At 38.2% G+C, this 26,184-nt stretch overlaps 2 protein-coding genes across 2 annotated transcripts; both read left to right on the forward strand.

Moving 5' to 3' along the window:
• Positions 1 to 1,718: 1,718 nt before the first annotated feature.
• On the forward strand, positions 1,719 to 16,151 carry ncs1a (neuronal calcium sensor 1a). Its single transcript, XM_043240525.1, has 8 exons — positions 1,719 to 2,313; positions 9,203 to 9,227; positions 12,291 to 12,429; positions 13,197 to 13,275; positions 13,550 to 13,638; positions 14,632 to 14,709; positions 15,220 to 15,340; positions 15,614 to 16,151. The coding sequence occupies exons 1-7, from the start codon at positions 2,250 to 2,252 to the stop codon at positions 15,316 to 15,318; spliced, it is 573 nt and encodes a 190-aa protein (XP_043096460.1). The 5' UTR covers positions 1,719 to 2,249; the 3' UTR covers positions 15,319 to 15,340; positions 15,614 to 16,151.
• A 2,350-nt stretch (positions 16,152 to 18,501) lies between these two features.
• Positions 18,502 to 23,532, forward strand: fbxw2 (F-box and WD repeat domain containing 2). Its single transcript, XM_043240174.1, has 7 exons — positions 18,502 to 18,934; positions 19,459 to 19,968; positions 20,549 to 20,743; positions 20,925 to 21,058; positions 21,188 to 21,274; positions 21,439 to 21,608; positions 21,818 to 23,532. The coding sequence occupies exons 2-7, from the start codon at positions 19,479 to 19,481 to the stop codon at positions 22,107 to 22,109; spliced, it is 1,368 nt and encodes a 455-aa protein (XP_043096109.1). The 5' UTR covers positions 18,502 to 18,934; positions 19,459 to 19,478; the 3' UTR covers positions 22,110 to 23,532.
• Positions 23,533 to 26,184: the final 2,652 nt, after the last annotated feature.

A 26,184-nucleotide genomic window follows, 5' to 3' on the forward strand; every position in this document is an offset into this window, starting at 1 on the left:
CTGCTAAGGACTGATTTAAACCAGCTCAAACAAGCAGTTATGCTTCAAAACGTACTTTTTTTTCAAAACGTATGTTTAGCCCAGTGGTATATTGTGTTTGGTCTGTATTGTCGTTTTGTAAGTGTGAAACATTTGCAGACACAGATTGAAGACTCCGCTAAGTCATTGTATTCTGGGCCAGGGAAACTTTAGAAGAAAAGCCTTCCGTGACCTTTAGTTAAAAGTAAAGCGTCTAACATAAAAGTCTCTTCTGAGATACTACAGTAGATATCTTGTATGAATGTTACCAAATATAGCTTCCATCATTTTAGAATAGTGCCGCTTGCCAAGCCAAATGCTTGGCACAACATGTCATTTTATGATGAGAGAAATGCTTTCTTTTTTCCTGCATGACGTTTACAAAACGCTCAAAGTGTCTTTCAAATCCTGGCTCCGTTCCAGTTTGTTCTCCTGCTGTGCAATACCTCATAAGTCAATCTGAAAATCGATTCATTTTCTCCCTCTTTGCTTAGATGCTATTTATAGGCCACTTAATAGGCCTCCTTCACCTTCCAAATGATTTTTGGCTGTATTTTTTTTGTTTGTCTGTTTGTTTTCCAGAATGATCCTGTTTTAGAATATTGCCATTCGTGCTCTGACTGAACTAAATTTGATCGCTATATTTCTTCTGTTTTATTCTAAATTAAAAGAGCAGCAGTAATCAGTCACCACAGACAACTACAGGACAGCTGCAGATTTAACTGACTACAACCTACTTTTAAAATTTACAAGATAGTTATTCTACTAAATGTCTACACTGTAGTTCAGAAAGTGTTTTAGCAGGTGATGCTGTTGGCAAAGGCCGCTGGGTGTTTACGGACCTGCGTGAAGCTGACTCAGCGCCCTCTTCTTCTGTTTCTGTCTTCTTCATTTAGAAGCAAAAATCAAACATTTGCCTTTCTCTCTTTTAGACACTTGCGCAGCACTGCACAAGCTAAACTTTCCCTGAGGAGTGTATTGGCCTGGACTTAAACTGGGCCAGCAGATTATAACTGTGGCTTCAACAGAATATGACAGACTATGAGCCTTTCCTCTGTACAGCTGCACTATAATCTCAACTATAATCCTATTTTAGGATTATTTACATGAATATCAGTTTAAATTAAGTCTGTAAAGGTTTTAGCCTTTGCCTTGTGCTTTATATAAACATAAGGCAAAGGCTAAAACGTTTATTCATATATATATATATATATATATATATATATATATATATATATATATATATATATATATATATATATATTTATAAACATTTTAACCTTTGCCTTATGTTTAGCTATATATATATATATATATATATATATATATATAATTGCTAAAATGAAAATGTATGTTCATGTACAATATTTAGACCTAATGTTTAGATATATTTTTACTTGAACATAAAATATCTTTGAATTTACTTTATGTGCGCACACATATATATATGTATACATGTGTGTGTGTGTGTGCATGCAATTTAATTTGTTAAATATAATAAAATGGTAAAATCTTAAGTTTTCAATCGGATTAGATTTTAGTAAGTGCCTTTTAATGAAACCAACAATGAAAAGGCAGAAAGTCTTTGTCAGAAACAAGAATATTTTCAGCCAGTAGCAGAGAGAGTACTGGGGGAGTGGCTTCTGTTGTCAAGGGCGACAGCATCAACACATAGCTTGGTGACAACACACACACACACACACACACACTCACAGAGAGAGCCAACGAATGCGTCTGCATGTCTGAGTCAGTCAGTGAATCGATTCCTCTTCCAGTGGACCAAACCAGACAGCCGCGCAACCCAGCCGAAGAGTGCCTCTCCTGGGCTCTCCAGAGCCTTGTATTCCACGAGGGAACCGCGCGCACTGGCAGGAGGACCGGAGGAGGTGGAGGAAAGGGGAGGAGGGACACCGGTTAACAGATTAAAGCCCTCTCTGTTTCTCTCCCTCTTTCATTCCCTCCGAGTGAGGGGAGACAACTCTAGGCGCCGCATGCTGTAATCACATTGCTTCTGTGTAATTTGCTCCTCTCAATTACTTGTACTTCCTCCTCTTTTTTTTACACTGCCGCGGTCTGGAGGAAAGGCAAAGCGCGATTTAAAAGGACTTGTGAGTCCCTTGTGCTGCCTCCCTGTTCTCCCTCTTTCCTTCTTTCTTTCTCTTTTTTTTTAAATGTAAGTGGAAGGTGGGATTGGGGGGAGTGGGGATAAACCGTTGCGGCCAGCTGGAGAGATGGGCAAGTCCAACAGCAAACTAAAGCCTGAGGTAGTGGAAGAGCTGTGCAGGAAGACCTACTGTGAGTATTGCTGTTTAGTCATTTCTTCCACGTCTAGTGCCTTTTTGTGTGGGTTAATTGCATGTTATATCTGATCATTATTCTCCCTATTATTTTCCATCTCTAAATTGAAGTGGAAACAAGCCTGCTATTGTATTTACTTTAAAACCCTCTTGCCTTAAACCAGTATTGGTGGATTTCATAAAGTTGCATTTGGGTAAACAAGCTATTATACTGCACTATTGGTTGTTTATTTGTGTGTGTGTGTGTGTGTGTGTGTTACCTGCCTGCTTATGAACAATTACGTTCATGGACCTCCGAATCGAATGTGATCATCATTTCGTCTCTTGGGTCATTGATTCCCCTCCGTCACTAATCAAATAATCATTAAGCATGTTTTGAATGGCTCGCATCTCTGTTGTGAGATGATAAGGTGCCTGCATGAACAGCTGGCAGCAACTCTCACGTCGTGTCAATAAGGTGTGAGGCTAACTGCAAATTGTGTTGCAACAATCCTTCCCTGAGGTGGAGAGAGCATATTAGCATTATCATTATCACATCAACTGGCTTTGACTTGATTTAGATTGCTAAAATGAGATGTGGCTTCGAGACCTCGCTAATGCTGCATATTAATCACAGCGCGAAATAGGTGAAGCAAATTTTAGTGGGGAAGGTAGAACTGCGATCACAATTATAACGTAATTAAGTCTGCATGAATAGATTAGCAGCAACTGTCTGTGTGACCATTTTTTTAGCGTAAGACTTTGCGTTAAATTAATTTACGTTTATACGTATACAAACATGAAAATGCAAGCAGATGCAAAGAGGCTTTTTTGCGGTCACACTGTGTGCAAATTTTTAACAATATGCAGTAATTGAGGATATGAAGATTGTGTGAAAGTAAAATGTGAAAATATACCGTCTTCAAACGTTCAGCCTGAAACATGAATGTACGTAAATGGAAGTCAGTGTAGCTTTTGTCTTTTGTGACCGCAATTTCAAGCACTTTTCGGTTTGGTAACCTCTGACCTGTGAATTTCGTATCACAAAGACATTTGACCAGTTGTGGAAATAAATGTCACAGATTGACCTCTTGGCTCAATACAAAGAGTACAAATTCCAGCTGCATTCTTTGCTGTGTTGCAGTGCAGTAGATATATTAATAATTAAGCTATATTTTATCATTTGTAATTGATTATTTATTACAAGCCTTCTTCTGTCCATATTGTTTGGTTCCCAATATTTTTTTTATATCTTGTATTTTCTTGTAAAGAAAGAAAAACCGCACATATTTGGAAATATATGTGAGTAAATGGAAATGGTGACAGAATTTTAATCTAATTTAATGGTTGATATATCCCTTTATGTTCATGACAGTTAATAACAAAAATTATCTATCAAATCATTATTTTTCTTCTTACTATAGTGATAGTTACTTGTCTAGTACTGTTTAGAACCGTGGTGTTAAAGAAATAAATGACTTTCTAGACCTACCATTTAATGTAACATTTCCCTGGGAGATTGTCAAAGATGCACCTGCTACAAGTAGGTAACTTAGTTGCTGTGTTCCCCTTTAAACGTCAGTGGAATTTAAGCACATTCCGAGCGTTAGCGAACCGTTCATGTTTAATGAGCATCTTCAGAGGTCGGGTTTTGTGCACAGTGGGGGGTAAAGCAGGGCTGTCAGGAAATAATTTCCTGCTTCTTCGCCGCAGGGTTAGATCAGTGTGAGCAGTGCATAAATCCAACAGGCTTTCAATGAGACGATGTCCGCAATAGAAACCAAACATCAAACCCTCATGTCAATCACTATACAGACAGCAAGTGTTTTGATGCATTGGCCAAATAAGTGACCTGAATTTGTTTTGGGGTTTTTACTAAGAGAAACTAATTGAAAACGGTCTATTCGCTTCCATTTTAAAGCTTGGAAGAACCAGGACATTTTTAGAAATTTTACACAGAGAATTAAGAGGGCATGTAGCAAAGCAATATTTGCGTTGCTAGAACAGCTTTATGTACACACACAAAAACTAACAAGCAATCTAATCAGCCATTATCAGACCTTATCCTCTCTTTTCTCTCTCTTCTTCTGTTCCCACATCCCTTTTCAGTTTTTCTCCTCTCCAGTCCTCTCTCATCTTTTCTCTTTCAGCCTGGTTGCAGCTTGTCTCTTCTTGTTCTCTTTGCCTATTGTCTACACTGTCTGTTCCACTCACCTCTCAATCTTTGTGTCATTATCGCTAGTTTCACATCAGCTATGTTCATCTTCTCCCCCTTCTCTCATCCAGAAATGTAACCTTTGGTCTCACTAGATTGATTACCTTGTCTAATTGCAGACCGGCAGCTGTCTGTTTGGCCTAACACATCCACAAGCTGTCTGTAATATCACAATATTTTACTCAGATTGTTTGTTTTTATCATCAATTCACACGCTCTGTGCAGTTCTAGTTTATGTTTTATGGTCACCATGACGATGAGCTATTTCCACTGATCCAGTAAAGAGTGCTAGTATATCTTCCACTGCTTCAGTAAGAAGAAGTAGGATGATACTTTTTGCTGCCTTGTTAGACTGCAGTATTTACATCTGCTTTGTGAATGATCAATCATAGTGCTGTCATTCGACTACAGTTATTGACGTCTACATTCCGTAGATACGGTACACGCTGTCTTATTACTTTTTATAGCATTAAGGCCTGTTCACGAAAGGAAAACGATTAGGTTTTAATTTGAATGAATGGCTGTTTAGCAACAACTGCATGTTCAGTGTCTACTCTATTTTTCTCCATAATTGATTCAACTACTCGATTCCCTCTCATTAAGAAGCACTGGTCAATGTGCCCACCTGTTGTTGCGGTCTCCGCTATTTTGTTGTTGTTTGATTTCTTTTCTCTTTCATTGAATTTTCTATTGTGAAACAATGCCCCGGGACAGTGTTGCCACCATGCGGAAAAACTGATTACTGCAAAACTAATTCAATGTGCATGTGCGACCTGTTCATTTTATTTTGCAAAAAAAGATTCACAGGCATTTAGTTTAGAATACCCATAATGCACTGTAAGGGTCATTCCGAATAAATTTACACATTTTGTCAGTTGGTGCCTGCAGCTGAATCATTTATCCATTTTCCAAACTGTCCAATTTGGTTAGTGCGAAACCTCATATAGGTATTAATTTCTTTTTAGTTAATTATTAAATAGTTTAATTTACATGCTAATTTTCATGAAAGAGCTCAATATAAGTTTCAAATGATTATTAAGCGGCAAGTATAAACTATGCATCAGCTCTTCTGGCACTCTCAGATCCAAATTTGCTCGCTCGTTTTCATTAACCAGAATATTAGTGGACAAATGTAGGGAACAGTCAATGTGGGAATGGTCTCAACAGCCAGAAAAAACATCCTGTCAAGTGTGTTGAAGATGGTTGAAGCTGGACATTGTCCCAAGAGGAGCAGTATTGGATACCTCTGGTTTAGACCACGAAAGGCAATTGTGTGTTTGTTAAAAATGTGCTATTTTGTTTTTCACAAAGAGGGTTCTGATTGCTTAGAAACTGCAAAGAAAATTGGTCAATCAGTAAGATTTGGTACATGTCTAGCGCTGGTGGTGTAAAATAAAACTATCATTTGGTGGCAACTGTTTTGCTAAATCTAACCAAATTTTAAACACTTTAGTGTGAACAGGCCTCTAGAGGCACATCTGACATATATTTCGGATAAAGGTGAATTTCATTTCTTCATTGCTTCATTCTGTGATCTCTGTACCTTGACTGTCTGCACGTGCATATAAGTTTGTGTTCAAGTAAAGGCATCTGGAGACCCGGAAAGAGAGACAGGATAACTCACCGGTGATGATGGCAAGCAGGTTTGTCAGCCGGTCTCCAGTATAGCCACGTCTTTTTCCCTGCCTTCACATCGAGTTTATGTCCACAAATAGGCTTAATCAAATATCACAGTGGGTGGCCCAGGGTAGAGGCAATACAGCAGGCGTGATGAGGGAGATTTACCGAGAATCTGCTTCACAGAATGTGGCCCACACAGGCAGCCTGGCAGGGGATGTCCTCTGATTCATGTAATCAGCAATGCATTGCAGTTAGCTGTAGATTTATGAGGAGTTTGTATTGATAAATCGACTACTTTTCAGTGCATATTGCTCAATTTAGTCACAAACACTGGGACTATATAATGCAAGTGCCCAACAGCACAGATCTCTAACGCAAGGTATTCTTCTGTCAGGAGGCTATTTTGTCATTCTTACTGTTGAATAGAGGAGAGCACTGCTGCCATTCGTTTTATGTTCCAGGTGTTTTAAAGACATTGTGTTTGTAATCCTTCGCAGCTTGGGATTTTGTAAGTTGGCCTGGTTTACTACTGCCTGCTGCTGTTTGGGTCCCCTTGTGGGCTCGTAGCAGTTTGAAAGCTGTAGCAAAAGTTGTCCGATTTTGTTATTTTGTTGTTTTTATGGGTGACTGCACTGCAGGTGAAACTGTCATCTTCAGAGAACTTGCATTGCACAGAGAAATGGAAAAATGCCCATGCCTAGAAGCTGTCTGATTCCCATATGACTGAATTTTTTGGTTGTTTTAAATTTGTGGGAAAACTTACATTAGTCATTAATTTATCTAATTGCCACCTTCTGGTAAGATCAAACATCCCTTATCAGTCTGCTATGTGTCAGATGTAAGAAGGAAGGAATTTAAAATAAAAATGAGTGAAGTTTTCACTTTGAGCTTCAATGTTGCAGTGGGATTCTAGGGGCTTTTTTAAGGTATAATGGCCGATGTAGCTATACGCAACTTCAGACTTAATGGGTTAGAGATACTGAATCTCTTTTCTCTTATTTAATTTTTATAAACATTTTACTTTTAAACTAAATTAATGGCTGTGAACTGACTGAATCCAGAGGCTGCAGGATTACCTTGAATTTTAATTTTTACGCTCACCAATGCTAAAATGTGGGCATGTGTATGTATTTGTTTATGTTCATTTTAAGACTTATGCACAAAAAACAACACCTTTGTGTCAGAACCTTACATGCTAGGGTGTCTTCCAATAATTTGAGTTATAAATCAGACATACAAAAGGCTCTGACGGTGCATCGGCAGTGGACTGTTCATTATTTTTAGCCGCTCTCTGTCATTTGCTCTTGCCTTGCTCTTTTGCTGGTCTTAATTTGCTGCCACGGCCTACGATAGCTGACAGCGAGGTGAAGTTGTATTGTAGAATGAGTATACGTGTCCTGCAGTGTGACGGACAGATTAGATGAGATGTTTAGGGGTTTGTTGTGGGCTGGGTTATTATGGTTTGTTTGGAGCATCTTGATCTTATTTATTCTGTTTTAAAGGAGGTTTCTCTTGAAGTGTTTGCCTCTCTTTTGTTCTTTGTTGTAGCAGATGGAGAAGGATGTAGTAGCTGGAGTCACGTTGGGTCATATGCGATGATGAGACACACCTGTGTTACCACATGCCCTCTGCCCTCTCTTCTCCCTCTTCCAGATATATCTTATTGTTATACCACTGGGTTTCTATAACCTTTTAGTTATGTAAATATATGAATCCTTTGTACCTTTATTAGAATATTTGTCTCTTTATTCAGCTAGTTCTCTCTCTCCTTGTCAAGGTCTGTGTCATATCCCTGTTTCAACAATTCACTTGCCCCTCATCCATAACCAAAGAAATCTTTGGTGTCTTCATACAATTTATCTTCTTTCACCATTTATTTTTTTCTCCATTCTACCTTTCGCTGTGCACGGATGCACATCACTGACTTTGGTAATGACTACGCTCCTACCCCAGACAAAGAGCTTTCTGCGTGTGTGTGTGTGTGTGCAAACACAGTTGCAAACAGTACTCAGGAGTATTAAAATGTAAACACTGAACGAACACAAACCACACTGACCATCTAAGCCAATAGCACATTGAGAATATCAGGTCAAAAAAAAAGTTAGGTGTGGAATCTGCACAATTCTTCAGTATAGAACCTCACTGGGGCATCTCAAGACATGCTGTTTTTAACATAAGAACCAAATACTTTTATTTGGATGCAGCAAGATCCGGTCATAAAACGGCAAACACATCCGTCTAGCACATATGAACAAAATAGACTCTAAGTACATTTGATAAAATTGCTGAATAAACACGTATAATGTATAACTGTACTATATCTTCCGCTGTAGCGCTGCATCTAAAAGTGTCTGCTCATGCGTATGTATGAGGAATAAATCTTTGTTGAAAAAGCTCTCTGTGCAATGGCTCAGAGGCTGTCAGATGTGGTGACAGTGTAGTGACAGGCCTGATGTTAGCTGTGTTGACATGGCAGTCTGCCTCTAAGCAGTGAGAGACAGCTACAGTAGTTCTCCTGTCAGGTTTCCACGTTTCCCAGTCTCCGTTCAGCTGCTCAGCAGCAATATGATGTTGTTTATCTACTGGAATTACAATGCCAATAAATCACTTTTTCCGTCTGTCTGTCTGTCTGTCTTTCCTTAAAAAATGCTTTCATTCAAGACTTACATTGTTACAATCTACTTTTTAAAAATGACGATTTATATATAAATAAGGTGTTGTTTGCATGTATGTGTGTGTATGACCTCAGGATTTTTTTAAAACCTTCAAATGACTCAATGATAACCATCTTTCGAAGTTTACAAACTTTTTTCATTTTAGTTATATACATTTGTTATAGACAAATATAATCATATTTTTATTTCTGTTTCCTTAAACTAAAATTCTAACTGTACTTAACTACCTCAAGTCAGAAATTGATTTGGAACTTTATTCTCAGTTCAGTTCTCAGCCACATCGTTCCACCAGCACCGAACCTGCATTGCCCATTAACTGTTTTCATTAACTGTAGATGGAACACAGTCTAACTGTCTTCTGTACTCTGTCTTGTCTTGTTCTTGTCTTGTTCTTGCAGTCACAGAGAAGGAAGTTCAGCAGTGGTAAGTGTGCTCTATGTCCTCTCTCTGTTCTTCCTCTCTTACCTTTCTTCGTCATGACAATTAAATCTGTATAATAATGCTGTTACCCAAATGTTTAAACGATATAACTTTCCATCCTTTTCCATTCCCTCTAATACTAGTGCATAATATTTTATCCTTGGCTATATAATGAGCATGTGTTTAGTATATGAATATGATTTCATGTGGTTATGGATTTATTGTAAAAAAAAAAAAAAATCGTTGTGGCCATCAAGTAGCTAAATAATAAAATAATAAGAAAATATCATATTTATAAGATTGTTCATTGTATGAATTATTAATTTATTATTTTGCCTTGGCTCCACGCATTTTAAAACCTGAAGTATTTTGTCATTTCATTTAAAGGTCAGCTTATCTGATATTTTGAAAGACGTTTTTTAATTGTATTCATTTTCAGTGTATTCTTTTAAATATTAATAGATATTGCAAAAAAGGCACACGTAATTGACCCATGGAAAGCTTTCTGACAGCAAACTCCTCTTCTTTACCACTCTGACTGACTCATCTTGAGAATGTCTGCCACCAAGGGATGTTTTACTAAAGTACCACATCATTGTAGATATTCAGTGCTTTTTCAGAGCACACATTTTGGCTGTGTCGAATCATCGTGCCTCTCTCTTTCTCTCTCTCCCTCCTCTGTTCTCCATAAATTCTTAACTTCACATGCCAACATCTATACTCCTTCTGGCTGCTCTATGCCTCTCATGGCAGATGGGGAACGCTTGACTCTAGGCAGGGCGCCCAGTAGGGAAAGAGAGAAGGATGAAGAGAGAAAGCGAGTGAAAACGCAAGAAAAGAAGACAAAAAGATGGAACAAAGCTAGCAAACCAGATTTATAAAAAAACAAAAACAAATAGAGGCAGTCAAATACAGTACTCAGAGGATAGGGAAGAATATTTTCTTCTTTTATAACATTTACAAAGGTGGTCCATTCTTGTGTGACTGTTCAGAAAGCCTTGTATTTTATATAGTTATCTCTAAGAGCAAGCCAATAAACTACCTACCTTTACTCCTTGTCTGATTCTTTTACTCAGAGATGATGTACTGAACTGTACTTTGTAGATACGGCGTCTCACTGGAGTAAAGACAGGCACAACTGTCTTGTGTTGAAAGCCCCTTGGAGCTCAGTCTGGCACTGATCAGATCGCTAAGCAGCAAGCATAGACATGCCTACCAGTCACAAACACATTCGCACACGCCGCCCAAGGTGCGCATCACTTTCTTCCTCTGTTTCTCTGATGCTAGAAGTACGTTTGTTGATACTAGAACTAGAATTGCCTTTGAGCTATCTGTATCGAGTCCTCAGAGATGAATAGACAGTGCCTTACAAATGCTTTCAAAGTATTCCTGGGGAAGTGCATCAGATACATAGAGGAAGAATGATTGTCTGTTCGCTTGTTTAGCAGTCGATGCATTAAAACTGAGCTGAAAGTCTTAAATTAGCTGCATTGTTGATTACATCGCTGCTTGTCTTCCCAATTGAATCTAGGTAAGTTATAATGTACAGTTAATCATCTTAAAGACATTTATTTTATGCTAATGACTGACTCACTGCACATTATACCACTTACCATGTGGCTAGCAAGTAAATCAATGTACATTAATTACAGATTTAAGTTTAGATTAACGGCATGTAAAAAGAAAGAGAGCATTGAGTGATTTAAGAGATGTGATAAGAGCATTGAGTAAGAGATTGGTTGCTGGGGCAGTGGTCGGGTATAAAGTTTAGAGTATATGGAAAAAGAAATGATAGCATAGATTCCCAAAAGGTGTTGTTTAGAAGAACAAGTATTTTTCCCTGCATAACAGCTATTTAATTTTTATTATATAAGGAAATCTTATTAAATTGCGCTGCACATATGGTCATGTCAGAATTTTGTCATCAAGCTACTGTAAATTAGCATAATGTGAAAAATCTCCTTCTTTGCACAGCAGGCCCCTCTGAGCAGTAATGAATGATTAGCTAATATACTGCTTTTTAACCACAAAATTTGCTGGTGAATGTAATATGGATTGCGAGGGCCATTTTATACAATGAGTAAATTCTATGTATTTATAGAAAATTGTCTTTTCAGTATGTGTCAGTGTTTTTTGATTAGTAGTAGCTCTCCATATTTTAGATACCGCAGTTCAGTTCACACACCTTACGTTTCTTAGAATGAGGTCTGAAATACAAAAACTGACATGCCCGGAAATGAATTGGCAACTAAAGACTGACGTGCCCGTAATATCCTGAGCGACCATTTCGACCCTCTGCCCCAAATTGCTCGGAAATAATCTACAATAATAGTCCTCAGGTTTGTCAGGGATCGATTAGCATACAGAAAACAAACAGCGCTGAAGTGTTGTTTCTGAAAATTACTGGATAGAGTGACAGAGGTTTAATTTATCTCGAAATTCCCTGAACACATGTTCTGTAACCCTGCTAGCAGTGCATTTGGGTGCTAACAGTTGGTGCCAGACTCCACGGGGAATTTTGTACTGGAGGAGAAATGTCTTGTGTTTTGACTGTAGGTGCGGAAATGAGCAATGCATTTGAAAGCTATTCAAATGTTTATTTTGATGTTATTCCCCACTTTCCTTTCTGCTGGCAGTTTACACATTTCTTTTCCACCAGTGTTCAGAGGTTCGGTGTCAGTAAATGTTTTTGAAAGATGTTGCACACCACATTTGCATTTATTTGCTCACAAATACAGTAAAAATAGTATCTGTGTAATGTAATTTCACGTATGATTTTTTTAGTTGAAAGCAAAGCTGAATTTTCAGCAGCCATTACTCCAGTCATTTTTTTAATCATTATTGCAGTTGAAAATGCTTATAAATTGTATTTTTTAATGCATCCTTTCAATGTTTCAATTAATTTATTGACCCCAGACTTTTGAATCATATTGTAAATTAGTTTTGTTTGTTTATATAATCTACTGTTTAAATATTATTCTCTTCAGAACTTAATTGTTTTTAAATGCTACTATTTTTTTAAGTGCTAAATGAGACTTTTCTTCAATCCTGCTCCCTCACTGGCAGGTATAAGGGTTTTATCAAAGACTGCCCCAGCGGTCAGTTGGACGCAGCTGGCTTTCAGAAGATCTACAAGCAATTCTTCCCCTTCGGTGATCCCACCAAATTTGCCACCTTTGTCTTCAACGTCTTTGACGAAAACAAGGTAACAAGCGGCTAAAAATAGGGAAAGTCAATAAAAGGGAAGCACTATTACAATACGCTACTGGGTCTACAGTTTACCAAGAAATGTTTTGATTTATCATCTTTACTGAGTTGGAAAATTGTCATCACTAGAATCTCTCCCCGAAGAACTGTTTGGCTGAATAGCAAAATACCGCGTGTAAACACTCCATTCACTTTCATTTACTCAGCGACAGGGACATTATGTCTTTCCATTTGAGCTTTAGAAATGCAGCTTCAACAGATTTGCTGAATTTTCTTTTTTTTTGGTAGAACAATTTGCTGTCTAAGTCTGAGTGAAATGATGATGCATTTAGAAGATTTAGAGAACGTGACACACAAGAAACTGTGTGTGTGTGTGTGTGTGTGTGAGAGAGAGTCAGACATTGCCGGTCTGATGCCCCTGTGGAGTATTCTCAGATGTTTCTAGATTCTCAGCGGGATTGTCTGCTACAGTCACATCTTCCGAATCACTATGTCAAAATGACATTTTCAATATGTAAAACCTTTTGTGAGGTGGCGCTGAACACAGATAAGATAACATCTTTCCCTGCTGCTGTTGTATTTTCCTGCAGTTTTTTTGCTGTGTCACGCTGCAGTTGTTTGCCCTCTTTGGCGTCGCTTTCATCTCAGTTTGATGCGAGGCTGTAACAAAGCAGTATAAAATCAACCCTTTTTGTCACTCCTTTAGATCCCTTTTTACACTTTACCCATCAGTCCTCATGCTGTCTTTTCGTTGTGTATCCGCAGGATGGACGCATTGAGTTCTCCGAGTTTATTCAAGCTCTGTCTGTCACGTCCAGAGGGACGCTGGATGAAAAACTCAGATGTAAGGCTATAATTCCTTTATATATCCCATAATGTGAGATGTGTTCATTTATCCGTCTTATAGTTAAACAGTCATACCCACACTAAATGTGCCACTAAATGATCTGAACAATGCTGCCAAGTCTTCATTTTATTTTATCATCATGACTAATGAAAAGATGAGCATGTCAAAATAAATAGTAGAATACTCTATATCCTACGCTTATTCACAGCTCATTTGAAGATACTATACAGAGAGCCTTTTTTAATGTGCTTGTTTGTTATTGCTGTCACAGGGGCCTTTAAACTTTACGATCTTGATAATGATGGCTACATAACCCGAGATGAGATGCTGAACATCGTGGACGCCATCTACCAGATGGTGGTGAGTCATTTGCTTCTCATTGAACCGTAGCTTTCTATTTCTATTGAGTTAATAAAAAAGCTTTCCTGCCGACGTGATGTTTATTGTAAGCCTAAACTCAAAAAATTGATTATGAAGGTCTGTCAAACTGATGAAGATCTTTACAAACACCGGCTTCCAGGATGCTTAATAAAATTTTTTTACTCAAATATGTTTTCTTGCTACTCTGACCATAAACAATTTGCCTGTTTGGTAAAAGTTTTAAAAGTTGCCGGTTAATTTACAATAACGATACATTTTTAGTAGATTTAGTTTTTTTCTAACCAAATAGATGTATATATGTTTAACTAGTATATAAAATAAGAAACGCATAAATAATGTTACATATTTTGTCTGTTTTGAATATTTGAAATAAATTAAGAGGGTAAAAGAGGTAAGTTTAAAAAAATACATAAAGCATTAAAGCTATTAAAGTTGTGTTTGTTAATATAATTGCTTGATAGAACTTGAATTAATGCTAAGCAGTTGTATTTTTCTAAATTAACTTTTTTATTAAATAAACAATAATTGTTAATTGTTATTCATGATACCAAAAACATTATACATTAAATTAACATACAGAAACTTACTGTAAAATTCGATTGTGTTTTGCCTTTGGACGCTATTGAATGACTAAATTCACCATGTTTTTTTGTATTCACCGTATCGCTTACAGTTTTGCTTGTATTCATTACAGTCTTTTGTTTGTTCTTTCTTTTTTGCTGAATTGGTTTTTACAAAAATGCGTTGGGTTTTATTTTTAGTGCAAAAATATAAAAATGAACAGCACGTATCTTTATTGGCCACACAGAAATGAATGAGTAACTCATTTCTGGCATCCAGGATTTGTTTTCCCCCTTGATAGCCACACACAGATGATTTGTTTTTTTTTGACTGGGTTGTTTCTTATCCTTCTTTCAAAATCCGGGAGTATAGGTATGTCCCAATCCTTTCTGCCTGATTTATATCTTGCAGGGGAACACAGTGGAGTTACCTGAGGAGGAAAACACACCAGAGAAGCGAGTCGACCGCATCTTTGCTATGATGGATAAGGTGGATTGTGTGTTTATTTACTGTGTACTTATCGTCCTCCGCTACATCGTTTCTTTCATGCACAATGCTTGCAGAAATGGTTTCCTATATAAAAATAAAAACGAAAAATGTTCTGCATTTATAGTAAATTGCACTAACTCTCTGAGAACTTTAAGTCATTTAAGTCAACAACAGTTCAATCCCATGACTTCCTACGACTGAATATTCATAGCTGTAGGTTCAATACCAAAGGCTTATTTCTGTTGTGATTGAAACACAGAAGGCACGCCACATGAAAGACGCAAAATAGAAGCTCTATTGCACTGCATCTAGAGTACCTCAGAAAGCTTTGATTAAAGAGCCTTTGAAAGCACTGAGCTCTAAAGGGAAAGAAGACATGTGAATGCATCATTAAAAACTGTCTTTCTATTTGATTCCTTGCATATCTTCCACCACAAACTGTATGCACTTAATATGGGTATGTGTGTGTGAAAACATGACTTATGACTAATTGTCTTTTTTTGTCAACAGAATGCAGATGGGATGTTGACTCTGCAGGAGTTTCAGGAGGGCTCCAAGGCAGACCCCTCTATTGTACAGGCTCTCTCCCTTTATGACGGCCTGGTGTAGGCCCATCTCAAAGTGGCGTTCAGTGAGACCCATTTCCCATTTTTCCAAGTGCTGATAAAAGCAATGCACCAGCCTGAATATTCTAAATGCACCCATCAGTGTTATATCAGTTTTATTTATATAGTTATTTATTATTTTGGGTTAGCTTTTTAGTTTAATTTCAGATTAGGTTTTGTGCAATATTTGTGTTAAAATGTATTTCTACATAGCTTTGGTATTTACCACAATTCATTATTCATTCACCCGCTCAGTGTAAATTTACAGCTTCAGTTTTTCATTCCTATCTATATACTAGGTAATCAATACAGCCCATTTATGTCATCCTGCTGGCACTGTGAGAGGAAAGCTGACCTGTCACCAATCTCCTGGACCTGCCAACATGAAGGTGCATTGTGGGTGCTGCTCTCAAGATGGGATCGGCTGTCAATCACTCATCTCCACTGTCACCGGAAAACCAAAATCTGACAAAAAGGCGACGTAAATCCTTTCAGAACTCGTTTGGGATGAGTGATGTACAGAAAAAGGAAGCTTTTTGTAAAGAAGGAGAGACGCTCATATGGACAGTGGCTTTGAGGGCATCCACATCAGTGTTATTACATGTATAACTCTATATTATAAACACCAATGAACGAGTTCCTTATAGCTGTGGATATTGGATGGACCTAGCTGGATTTTGGTCTATTCTCCATTACATGATGAAGGAAGATGCAGTTGCACTGTTAAACAGAGCTTCAGCAAGCACTGGCATCGAACAACATGCATCTAGTTGTATTTATTTATATAACCTTTGTAAATTAGCAATCTTCAACAATAAACAAAAACGTATAAATCTCCTTACAAATCTCATGCTTTTTTTGAGACGTAGTAGTTAACGTCTGACAGCCATGATGTATTAGTATGCTGAGGCTATAACTACTAACATGCCACTGCTTTGCTCGGCCCATAGGCAGACTCACAGAACACCTTGTGATGAAGAATGCAAATTTTCTAAGGTATTGCACATTACTGTCATGGCGATGTAGGCGTAAATGTGGTGCAGTCAACAGTCTCAGACAGCAATTGTGTTGCACCTCTGACTTGTTTGAAAGAATGAGATTCATTTTGTACCAATAACATATACAGCATTCTTCAGCGCCGCAGATGGCCACAGTGTTTGAAGTTCTGCACAGCGTTAGTGTATTTAGATTACTGATAATGCTAAAATCGTGCTGCTTTGAAATCATCCTTTTTTAAGCCATACAAGGTGTATCTGCTTTCCACTTGCAAATGCATTGCTGAGTCTGTCTTAATATCAGAGACACTGCATTAGATTAAATATTGTGGTTATGGGGTAATGTTAATCACATGTTACCAGGGGCTCTTTAAATAAAAACCTTTTTATTAAAAACGTCTTGGGGTTTGTTTAGTGTGTATGGGCCATAGGTCTAAAGAAGTAGTTTAACCTGAAAATTGCATGTTCTATTTTGGTCTGATAGAATAGATAATAATAGAGATATTATCTCGTAAGTGTGCAGAAACAGAATTAACACTGGTATGTTCAAACCTGAGAAAATACATTTTTGGCTGGCAACAACATATATTAAAATTGGGGCTAATTTTCCAGTCAGTCAAAATTCTGTATTATTATTCAGTCAGGGCTCATGAATATATTGTGCCTAATGGCTTCAAACATTTATCTCCACACTCTGCCCTCCAATAGAAATGGATTAATGGACATGCAGTGTGAAAGGATTGCAGGCTAAAAGGACCAAAAATGGAGATAGAAAGGTTCAAGCTGGCAGACAGAACCTCACTGCTTGCATAACACAGTGAAAAACTTGGCATTGTTCAATAATCAGTTTAACAAACCAGATTTTACTCATGGAAAATATTAGTCTCATGAGTAATAATGTAAGCGGGTACAGGCAATGAAAGGCACAAGTTAATGAATTATGCCTTTTCATATTTATCTGGCTGCTTCTATACAGTTATGCATGCCGTATGTATTAAATCTGTTACAAAACAATCAAAAGCCATCCTGTGGATAGTACTAAATATCCTTATCATGACTCCACTGTCTGTCAGAGTTCTTCCTTCCCATATGAGAGCTACGCTAACTGATTATACCAGATATCTACACTTTCTTGCTATCTGGCCTCCTCAGCCACCTCGCCTGACAGCCCATCAATATTAATGGGCTGCTTGGGCTCAGATACCCTCAGCCTTTGGAATGTAGGGTCACCTCGCTTCTGTCATGTCATGCCTCGGTGGACATGTTGTTAACAGCAAGGTGGTAGGTATCAGTATTGCAGAGTGGGACTGTTTCGTGTTTACATGCAGCAGAGACACTATCTCTGTTCAACAGATGCACAGTCATTCTGAATACCTACCCTCCACCCTGAACCTTGTTTTTCTAAGCGTATATCTAAAATATCATGCTTTCGGAGTTTGATCCAAACAAATCTGGCCTAACTGATACACTTGGGTTAGGATGCTACCATATGTAGCCTACCACAGGGTTTGTATTAATTTGGGTTCAAAAATCTTTATTTAAATTATTTATTAATTCATTATATTGCTTTGCTATTATCTTATCTTATATAACAAACAAGATTTTTATATTCATCAAACCATCTTGGAAAGTTATCACGTTCAGCTGTTTTCAGCCTAGATAATGAGAAGAACTATTTTTAACACTTAAATTTTACGCTGAAAATGCCATAGCAAAACTGATTGCATTTTAATAAATCTTAATATATATATATATATATATATATATATATATATATATATATATATATATATATATATATATATATATATATATATATATATATTACAATATTTCTACCGCCGTTTTGATCAAATAAGAGAGCATAACAGACTATGTTTAACAGGCTAAAAATCTTCCAGACTCCAAATCTAAGTAATGGATTAAAAAAAACAGGCGACTGATAGCCACAGTTTATTTAGTAAAGTGTGCCCCCTGTTGACCATCAAACAACTTGCGCCACATAAACACGTTTGTGTCACTTTTAACTAAACGATTAAAATGTTTAAGCTACAACATCGTATGGGGTTTGTGTAAAACGACACACAGCATTTTGCGCACAGTATTAAAGAAATGCGTGTTTTAAAAAAGTGACAGGCGGCGAACACGCCCCCTGACTTCCTCCCGCTCGTGTCAAATTGCTCATCCAGCAACTTCCTGTCGCTGTAATTCCTCATTGCTAACGGAGGTTCTCTGTCTTAGCCTAGCAAGCTAACTCCACAAACAGAACAGAACAACAATAAATGTACTTCAAATGAACGTATGATATTACGTTTTGCAATAATACAGCCGTTACAATGTGAGCGAATAGAGAGCTAGTGAATTTCCTGAATCAAGTCGTTTCTGTTAGATTCAAATATGGTTGTATATGCTAGCTCGGGACACTACAGATTTGCCTGACGGCAGCTAGCGGGGAGGTTCAGTTTTTTGTGCCGCTGATATTAGATTGTCATCAGACGAGGTCGGATTGTGACTCAACCGCAAAAGTTAAAGTTTCTCTTTTGTAGAGCGATATCGATTTACGTTGACACCTGTTAGCTCGCGCGGCTAGCTAGCGCTCTCCTCACACTGATTCTGCTTGAAATGGTGAGTGTTTCATGTATTTCATGTAATTTGGGCTAATAAGATATGTTGTTATCGAATAGCTGCCGGTCATTTTATTAGATTGACTTGGGCAAAAAAGAAAAGGATTTTAAAAAATAATAATAAAGTACCTGGCCTTCGAGCTAGCGAATGTGTTTTAGCAAGTATGTTTGGAAACCAGAGAACTGCATTGTAGTTACATGACAGCTTGTCAGTTTCTGTGCAGAAAGCTGTGTTATCGTGTCAGCCAAGTAGTCATGGAGATCTGACAATTTTGAGTGTAAGGAAAATGTTTTTTTGCAAAAAAGTATGCAGCCATGCAGATTACATTATCATTACTCAAAGGTTGCATCAGAGTAGCTTTCTATCCATCATCCATTATGTGATCTGAAGTTTTATTTTTCTCTTTTGTATTGTATTTTCAGCAGCTGTTGTCGTATTGTTCTTTTCACACGATAAAAAGCAGTGTTTACACCACTTCGATTTTCAGATGCATTGTCTGATCTGATCATTTTATGTGTCAACAGGTAGACGCCCTCATGTGCCCATGGAAAAGGCGGCTTTCGAGGGGTGGCTGGAGTCAGTTTCCACCGCCTTCCTGGCGCTAAGTGACCAGCAGCGCAACCAATCGCTGGACCACCTCATCTCACTGAGTGGCGCCGCCCAACTGCGACACTTGTCCAATAGGCTGGAGGCGCTCCTGAAGCGGGATTTCCTGCGCCTGCTGCCTTTAGAGCTGGCCTTCTACCTGCTCCGCTGGCTGGACCCCCAAACCCTGCTTACCTGCTGTCTGGTGTGCAAGCAGTGGAATAAAGTCATCAATGCCTGTACAGAAGTGTGGCAGAGCGTGTGTCAAGACCTCGGCTGGCGCATTGATGAGTCCATCCAGGATGCGACACACTGGAAAGGGGTTTATCTAAAGGCCAAACTGCGCATGAAGCAGCTAAGGGAGGAGGATGCTTTTGAGACGAGCTCTCTTATAGGACACAGTGCTCGGGTATATGCTCTCTACTACCGGGATGGGCTGCTCTGCACAGGTGCGTTGCTTTTATAGTTGTCTTTAATGGAGGTGAATGATTCATCTATGCACGTGTTTTTGCCTAGAGCTTGTTATTTTTAAATCAGTGTCTATAGTGAAGTGAGAGATTTCTTTAATCCTTTCCACCACCCTTTTTAAACCTGAAGCTTGCATTGACATCTGCCTCCATACAATCAGCTATGGCTATATACAACAACTGTCCCTGATACTTCCATTACACACAATAATAAAGCTGTTTTATCTCCTTCATGAGCTCAGTTTTAATTCTCCAGCGTGGGGATGAATTGGTGATGAGTTGTTACGCTCCTTATGGATTCATGCATCTTATGGCAATTTAAAAGAATTGGTGCATGTTAATTTTGAATCGACAGGGTAGCTGGTTTGAGTAAAGCTGTTCTGTGTTGGCTTAACTGAATATTGATGTAGTTGTGTTCTTTTTACAAACCCATATTTGCTCTCTGGCACTAAAACAACACTTCTTTGTGAGTGAAACCAAGCAGGTTATTATATTCAGTTGGTTTACTGGTGAAATATTACTTGTTTGGTCATGCACTGATCAAAGCAGTCCTTTCTCTTAGGTTCTGATGACCTGTCAGCTAAACTATGGGATGTCCGCACAGGGCAGTGCGTCTACGGCATCCAGACCCACACTTGTGCCACTGTCAAGTTTGATGAGCAGAAACTGGTGACTGGGTCTTTTGACAACACCATTGCGTGCTGGGAATGGAGCACTGGTGCCAAAATCCAGCAATTCCGAGGACATACTGGGGCGGGTTGGTGTCAGATTCTCCCACGTTTTTCCAGCTAATGGCACAAAGCGATTATTAAACAAACATTAGTAGTTGTTCTTGTCTATGATTTCTGTTTTGTCAGTGCAGTCCTTCACGGTTGCGTCATGGCATGAAGACATAGCGTATGCATAATTCTAAAGTTTTGCTTTTTTTGTTTTTGCAGTATTCAGCATAGATTACAACGATGAGTTAGACACTCTGGTCAGTGGCTCAGCAGACTTCACTGTAAAAGTCTGGTCCCTGTCTTCAGGAACCTGTGTCAACACTCTTACTGGACACACTGAGTGGGTCACCAAGGTAAGACTCTTGACCAGTTTTCATTATGCAGTGTTTTGGTGTTTTATTTAGCTGTTTTATTATTATTATTTTGGCAATGAGTTAGTTTAACAAATGCCAAACCTATACTGTTCCTCTGTGCTTGTTTAGGTGCACCTTCAAAAAAGCCAAGTGGAGTCCATGATGCACAGTCCTGGTGACTACATACTACTGAGTGTTGATAAGTATGAAATAAAGGTAATATTAATCGCACTTTTTCAGTGTTTTTCACAATGTTCATCATTGTATTGACTAAATATCAATATTTTCTTTTTTTTAATAACCAGTATTTTTGCAGCGCCCGTAATTATGTGAGATTCTGACTTAACATACAATATTTATCTGGTTCTGTTTGTCCACAGGTGTGGCCTATAGGCCGGGAGATCAACTGCAAGTGCTTAAAGACTCTATCCGTGTCAGAAGACCGCAGTGTTTGCTTGCAGCCGCGGTTACAGTTTGATGGCCGGTACATTGTTTGTTGCTCAGACCTGGGCATATACCAGTGGGACTTTGCAAGTTTTGATGTCGTCAGGTAAATTTAATTTCTGCCCTTTGATTGTTTAACCAAGCTGCCATTTACCCTGTTAAATAAACTATCCTTTGAATGTTTAATGAGACAGTTTTTATGTTGGTGAGAGTGCTGAAATTAAGAAATATTTCAGATCTGCAAATTTGTGCAGCTATATATTGATTTATCAAAAGAGGTGTTTGCTTAATGTACTGATTCTTTCATATTTATAGAGTCATCAAACCACAGCAGGACCCCTCCAGTCTCTCTCTGCTTAGTTTTGGCGAGGTGTTCGCTCTCCTCTTTGACAACCACCACCTCTATGTTATGGACTTGAGGACTGAGGTAACCGTGGGCCGCTGGCCTCTGCCAGCCTACCGCAAATCCAAACGTGGCTCTAGTTTCTTACCGGGCGTCACCTCGTGGCTCAATGGACTGGACGGCAAGAACGATGCGGGCCTGGTGTTCGCCACTAGCATGCCCGACCATAGCATTCATTTGGTTCTTTGGAGAGAGAACGGGTAGAAAGGCAGAGCCGGTGAATGCTATCCCTGTGCTTTGAAAGCAGGCAGGACTTTTGCGAACACAAACAAGAAAAAAGGGTGCTCTCGATTTGAAAAATATTACAGCCAACCAAGTTAGATAATGCATGGACCAAAGTGTTTTCCCCTCCTCGCCTTTGTTTCCATTCGCATTAGGGATTCACTCTTGCTTCACTCTCTTTCTTAGTCACTCGCAAACCACGCATTCAACACATTACGATCTGTAGAAAAGAAGACAGCTGGAGATTTGTAGTACAGAGCATAGTTTCTCTCCGTAATGTGAACAGTCCAAGGTTTTTGTTTGTGGAAGATTTAAGAGAGATATCCCACTGAACCTCAAGAGTTTAGCTTCCTTTGATTTCACACCAGTGGGAGGTAGTGAAATGCTATGGCACCAGAGCACAGATCGCTTCACAGCAAGCACGATCAGTAGAGTTGGTGTGTTTTTACAGCACAATCACCAAGATTGACAATGAAGTACTTTTTTTTTGTTTGTTTCAGTGTTACCTTTTCAACAAACATACGTTTCTTTACACTGTAGGAATTTTTCTTTGGACACAGAAATGTTGCCTTAAATCTATGATTTCTTATTGAAGTAATTGAATTTGCAGACCTCTGCATCCATAGACGCTGGCTTGCGCTCCCAAACATCTGTGTTGGTCATTTTGAGTCTTGAAAAGGCTCTGATAAAATGCTATCTGAATGAATCGAATGGCTTTTGTATGAAGGTCATTTCAGAGGCGGCTTCTCACTGTTATTGACCCTCGGTTTTATTTTTTTTATTCCGTTTATTAGTAATGTGCCTTTGTTTTAACACTTAACCATTAGCATTTACAGTGTGTCACATTTTGAAATTCAATCCTCCCTCAGTGACAGAAAAATCAGTTTTAGGCTTTTTTTTAACCTAATGTAACAGACACTGTAAGAATTAGTCTTACTACTATTTAGCCAGATTACATCACACAAAAGTGTTTCTTGTGAATCTCATTGAATGTTCATTTTTAATCTTTATTTTTAAAGACTGATCTTATTTTTGCATAATCCAGGCTAACCAGCCTTTTGTCACTTTATTTAGCTGCTTCTGTAGTTCTGTATATCTCTCTGGAACATAGATTAATATAACTTTTTATTTTTTCCGAACCGTCGAAACAAAGTATTTTGGGTTGCTCGTTTAATGCATTTTTCACCTTTTTGCTTACACGTTTCAGTCGATAGATACTGGGTAAAATTACGATTAAATATCATTGGGGGTTACTTATGATGTCTGTATGCACTGGTCGTGTGTTACTTCACTGAAATGCAAACCTCACAGACATAATGCCATTCATCCACCATTAGCAAAATTCAGGTTTGTTGTTTGTATAACAAAATAACATGCTGTCTTACAAATAAATGACAGTAGCTAATGACGTTGACGTTCTTTTGTCTCACGATATTTATCATTTTCCTTATGTGGCGTGTCAACATAACCTCTATGTAAGCGACAGATTTCTTATAATCAGAATTACAGGATGCTTTCTCACGGGAGGAGATTTATTCAGGTTGCACACTAGATGGCGATGCTGCAGTGAATTTATTTGGGTAAGAGACACGAAGGATCGTCTGAACGGCCTACAATGTGCAAAATACACTTAAAAAGCTTCTAGTACAAATGTACATTGTAGTCAGTTTGTGTTTAACGTGAACAAAAATCTAAGAAATAAAAAACACGAGGGAGAGCGAATGTAATTTATAATTTTCCTTATGAGAGAACCGTTCCTATAAAAGTTAAGTCAGTGAAGTAGTATGTAAGAAAATAAGCTTGTATAAATTCCCACAGTTTGACGCTCTCCTTCCAATCAGTCTGATCTCAGTTTTCCCCCTTCTTGCTTGATTGTCTCTCAGCTAATTTATATTCCCCCTCTTCTTTTTTCCTTTCTTCACCCTCTTTTTCTTCCCCAGAGCTCCCCCTCGTGCTCCTCCCCTCAGCCCCTCCAAAACTCATTGGAAGGAGTTAAAGCAGAAGAATAACATGGCATCACTCTCTTATTCCCTCTGTCTCTCAGTCTCAGTGCCAGTGCAGAATTAATGGGCCATTTGGGCTAAGCGTTACAGCGTAAACCCAAAACTTTCATTTATGTCACAATTACTCATCCATTTTACCATACAGTTGTCAATGAACAAAAAAAGTATGCTTTATAAATGGTTAAATTGAATTGAGCTACGTTTTTATAATCCACTTCAAAAGGTTCCTTGTAAACCGCTTTCTCATAATGTTTATATAGCCTAAGGTGGCTCTGTCTGATGCTAGGAGAGGGATTCAGACATAATTATAAAACTAATTTAATATAGTAGTTAAAGCTAAAAGAATATAAATGTTTTTTACTTAATTATATTCCATATTTTCGTTAAGCCAAAGGAAAATAACTTCTGGGAATGTTAAAAGTCACTTAAAAGCTATGTTGTGTTGTTCTGCCAAGTTATTGTTTTTCTTCTTTTTTTAAATCTAGAAATGTTTGCTCAATGACATTCCAGCAATGTAAGGATCAGGAAAAGCTGTTACCCACCGCGAAGGGTGAATTATGAAGATATAACAAGCATACCCCTCGAGTGAAAGTAAAATGCTTTATTTTGTTGTTTCAGTGCAGAAGGTCTTCCCGTTTCCAAGACCACCCACATGAAAAGATTTATATCAGTATGCATTGAAACCGCAAGCAATTGCAATGCAAAGGACCGCTCTGATGAGCTCCATATGCTTAAAATCGCAAATGTCAAAAGCAAACACAGCATATTAAGTCTTGATGAGATACATCTCTTCTAATCCCTTTAATGATTTGTGCATGTTTAATTATGAGTGCTCTAAACATATTGAAAAGGCATGTCTGCACTGTTTCTATTATAGGATGAGAGAACACGCATACACACGCACACACTGGTGTTTATTTTCACCCTGTCCGCAGACCAAACATGATTACAAGTTGTACAGTCAATATTTAGATATTGCGGTTAGGCCCTTAGCCATACTCTCTATTCTCCTCCCCTCAATGTGTGCATGTCATCAGACAGGATATTCCCACTTTTACTGAACTGATTTCAGTGCTGTGGCAATCCCTGTAAGATGATGTAGATGTTCTGAGATGTAGTTGTCAGTGCGTGTGTTCTGGGACGACTTACTTCTGTGGTGGCATCTTTAACACAAAAGGTTAACGGTAAAACATCTCAATGCCCTGCAATCGCATCATCACATCATTTTTGTGTGACAATTGTTTCTCTCCAGCATCAGACGCATACAGATATTTGCAGATAGGACACGGTGTAGCACCAAAAACATGCACATACTTCACCACTGAATAACGCTGTCAGGGCAAGAATGTGTAATAAATGGATTGTTTAGGGGTATAAGAGCTTTTCAGTGCAGGGGAATATGCTTAAAGGGGCAATATTGTAGATTAACTACACCTAAAGTATGTTAGTAATAATATGCATGCTAACTATATGCTAAGTACCCTTTAGAGGGGATTGAAATAAAGAGTTTTCCTTTTTAACTGTACGAGTGTAGGAGTGACAAGAGATAGTTCCCCCAAAAATGAAAATCCCATCATTAATTACCCTCTTGTCATACTGAAGCTGTAAGACCTTCATCTTTGGAAAACAAAAAAACAAGATGTTTACGAAAGATTAAATACGAAATCTTTCTGACCCTGCGTATACCGCAACGAAAACTACCACATTCAAGGCACAGAAAGGTAGTAAGTCACATCATTAAAATTGTTGATGTGATGCGTGTCGTGGATGAGACAGAAGAGATTTTTTTGTTTTATTTCTGCACAAAATGTATTTTTGTAGCTTCATAAAACTGCACTTGAACCACATGGACTACTAGTTGTGTTGCCGTCTATGTAGGGTCAAACAACTCATCAAAAATATCTTAATTTGATGAAGGATGACGAATGAAGGTCTTATGTTTGGAACAATATGAGGGTTATTGAAAGATATTGATTTAGGACACATTTTTACCAGCACCAGTCCCAGCACTTTTACCTCAAAATGGCTGAGAGCAGCTGGAGTTTCACTGCTTG

Source organism: Puntigrus tetrazona, chromosome 5 (genome assembly GCF_018831695.1).
Source record: "Puntigrus tetrazona isolate hp1 chromosome 5, ASM1883169v1, whole genome shotgun sequence".
NCBI classification, from domain to species: domain Eukaryota; kingdom Metazoa; phylum Chordata; class Actinopteri; order Cypriniformes; family Cyprinidae; genus Puntigrus; species Puntigrus tetrazona.

Coding starts and splice junctions, on each gene's coding strand:
- ncs1a (XM_043240525.1), top strand. CDS start 2,250: ATGGGCAAGTCCAACAGCAAACTAAAGCCTGAGGTAGTGGAAGAGCTG. Junction 2,314..9,202: donor GCTGTGCAGGAAGACCTACT/GTGAGTATTGCT, acceptor TTGTTCTTGCAG/TCACAGAGAAGGAAGTTCAG. Junction 14,710..15,219: donor TCTTTGCTATGATGGATAAG/GTGGATTGTGTG, acceptor TTTTGTCAACAG/AATGCAGATGGGATGTTGAC.
- fbxw2 (XM_043240174.1), top strand. CDS start 19,479: ATGGAAAAGGCGGCTTTCGAGGGGTGGCTGGAGTCAGTTTCCACCGCC. Junction 19,969..20,548: donor GGATGGGCTGCTCTGCACAG/GTGCGTTGCTTT, acceptor CCTTTCTCTTAG/GTTCTGATGACCTGTCAGCT. Junction 21,059..21,187: donor ACACTGAGTGGGTCACCAAG/GTAAGACTCTTG, acceptor GTGCTTGTTTAG/GTGCACCTTCAAAAAAGCCA.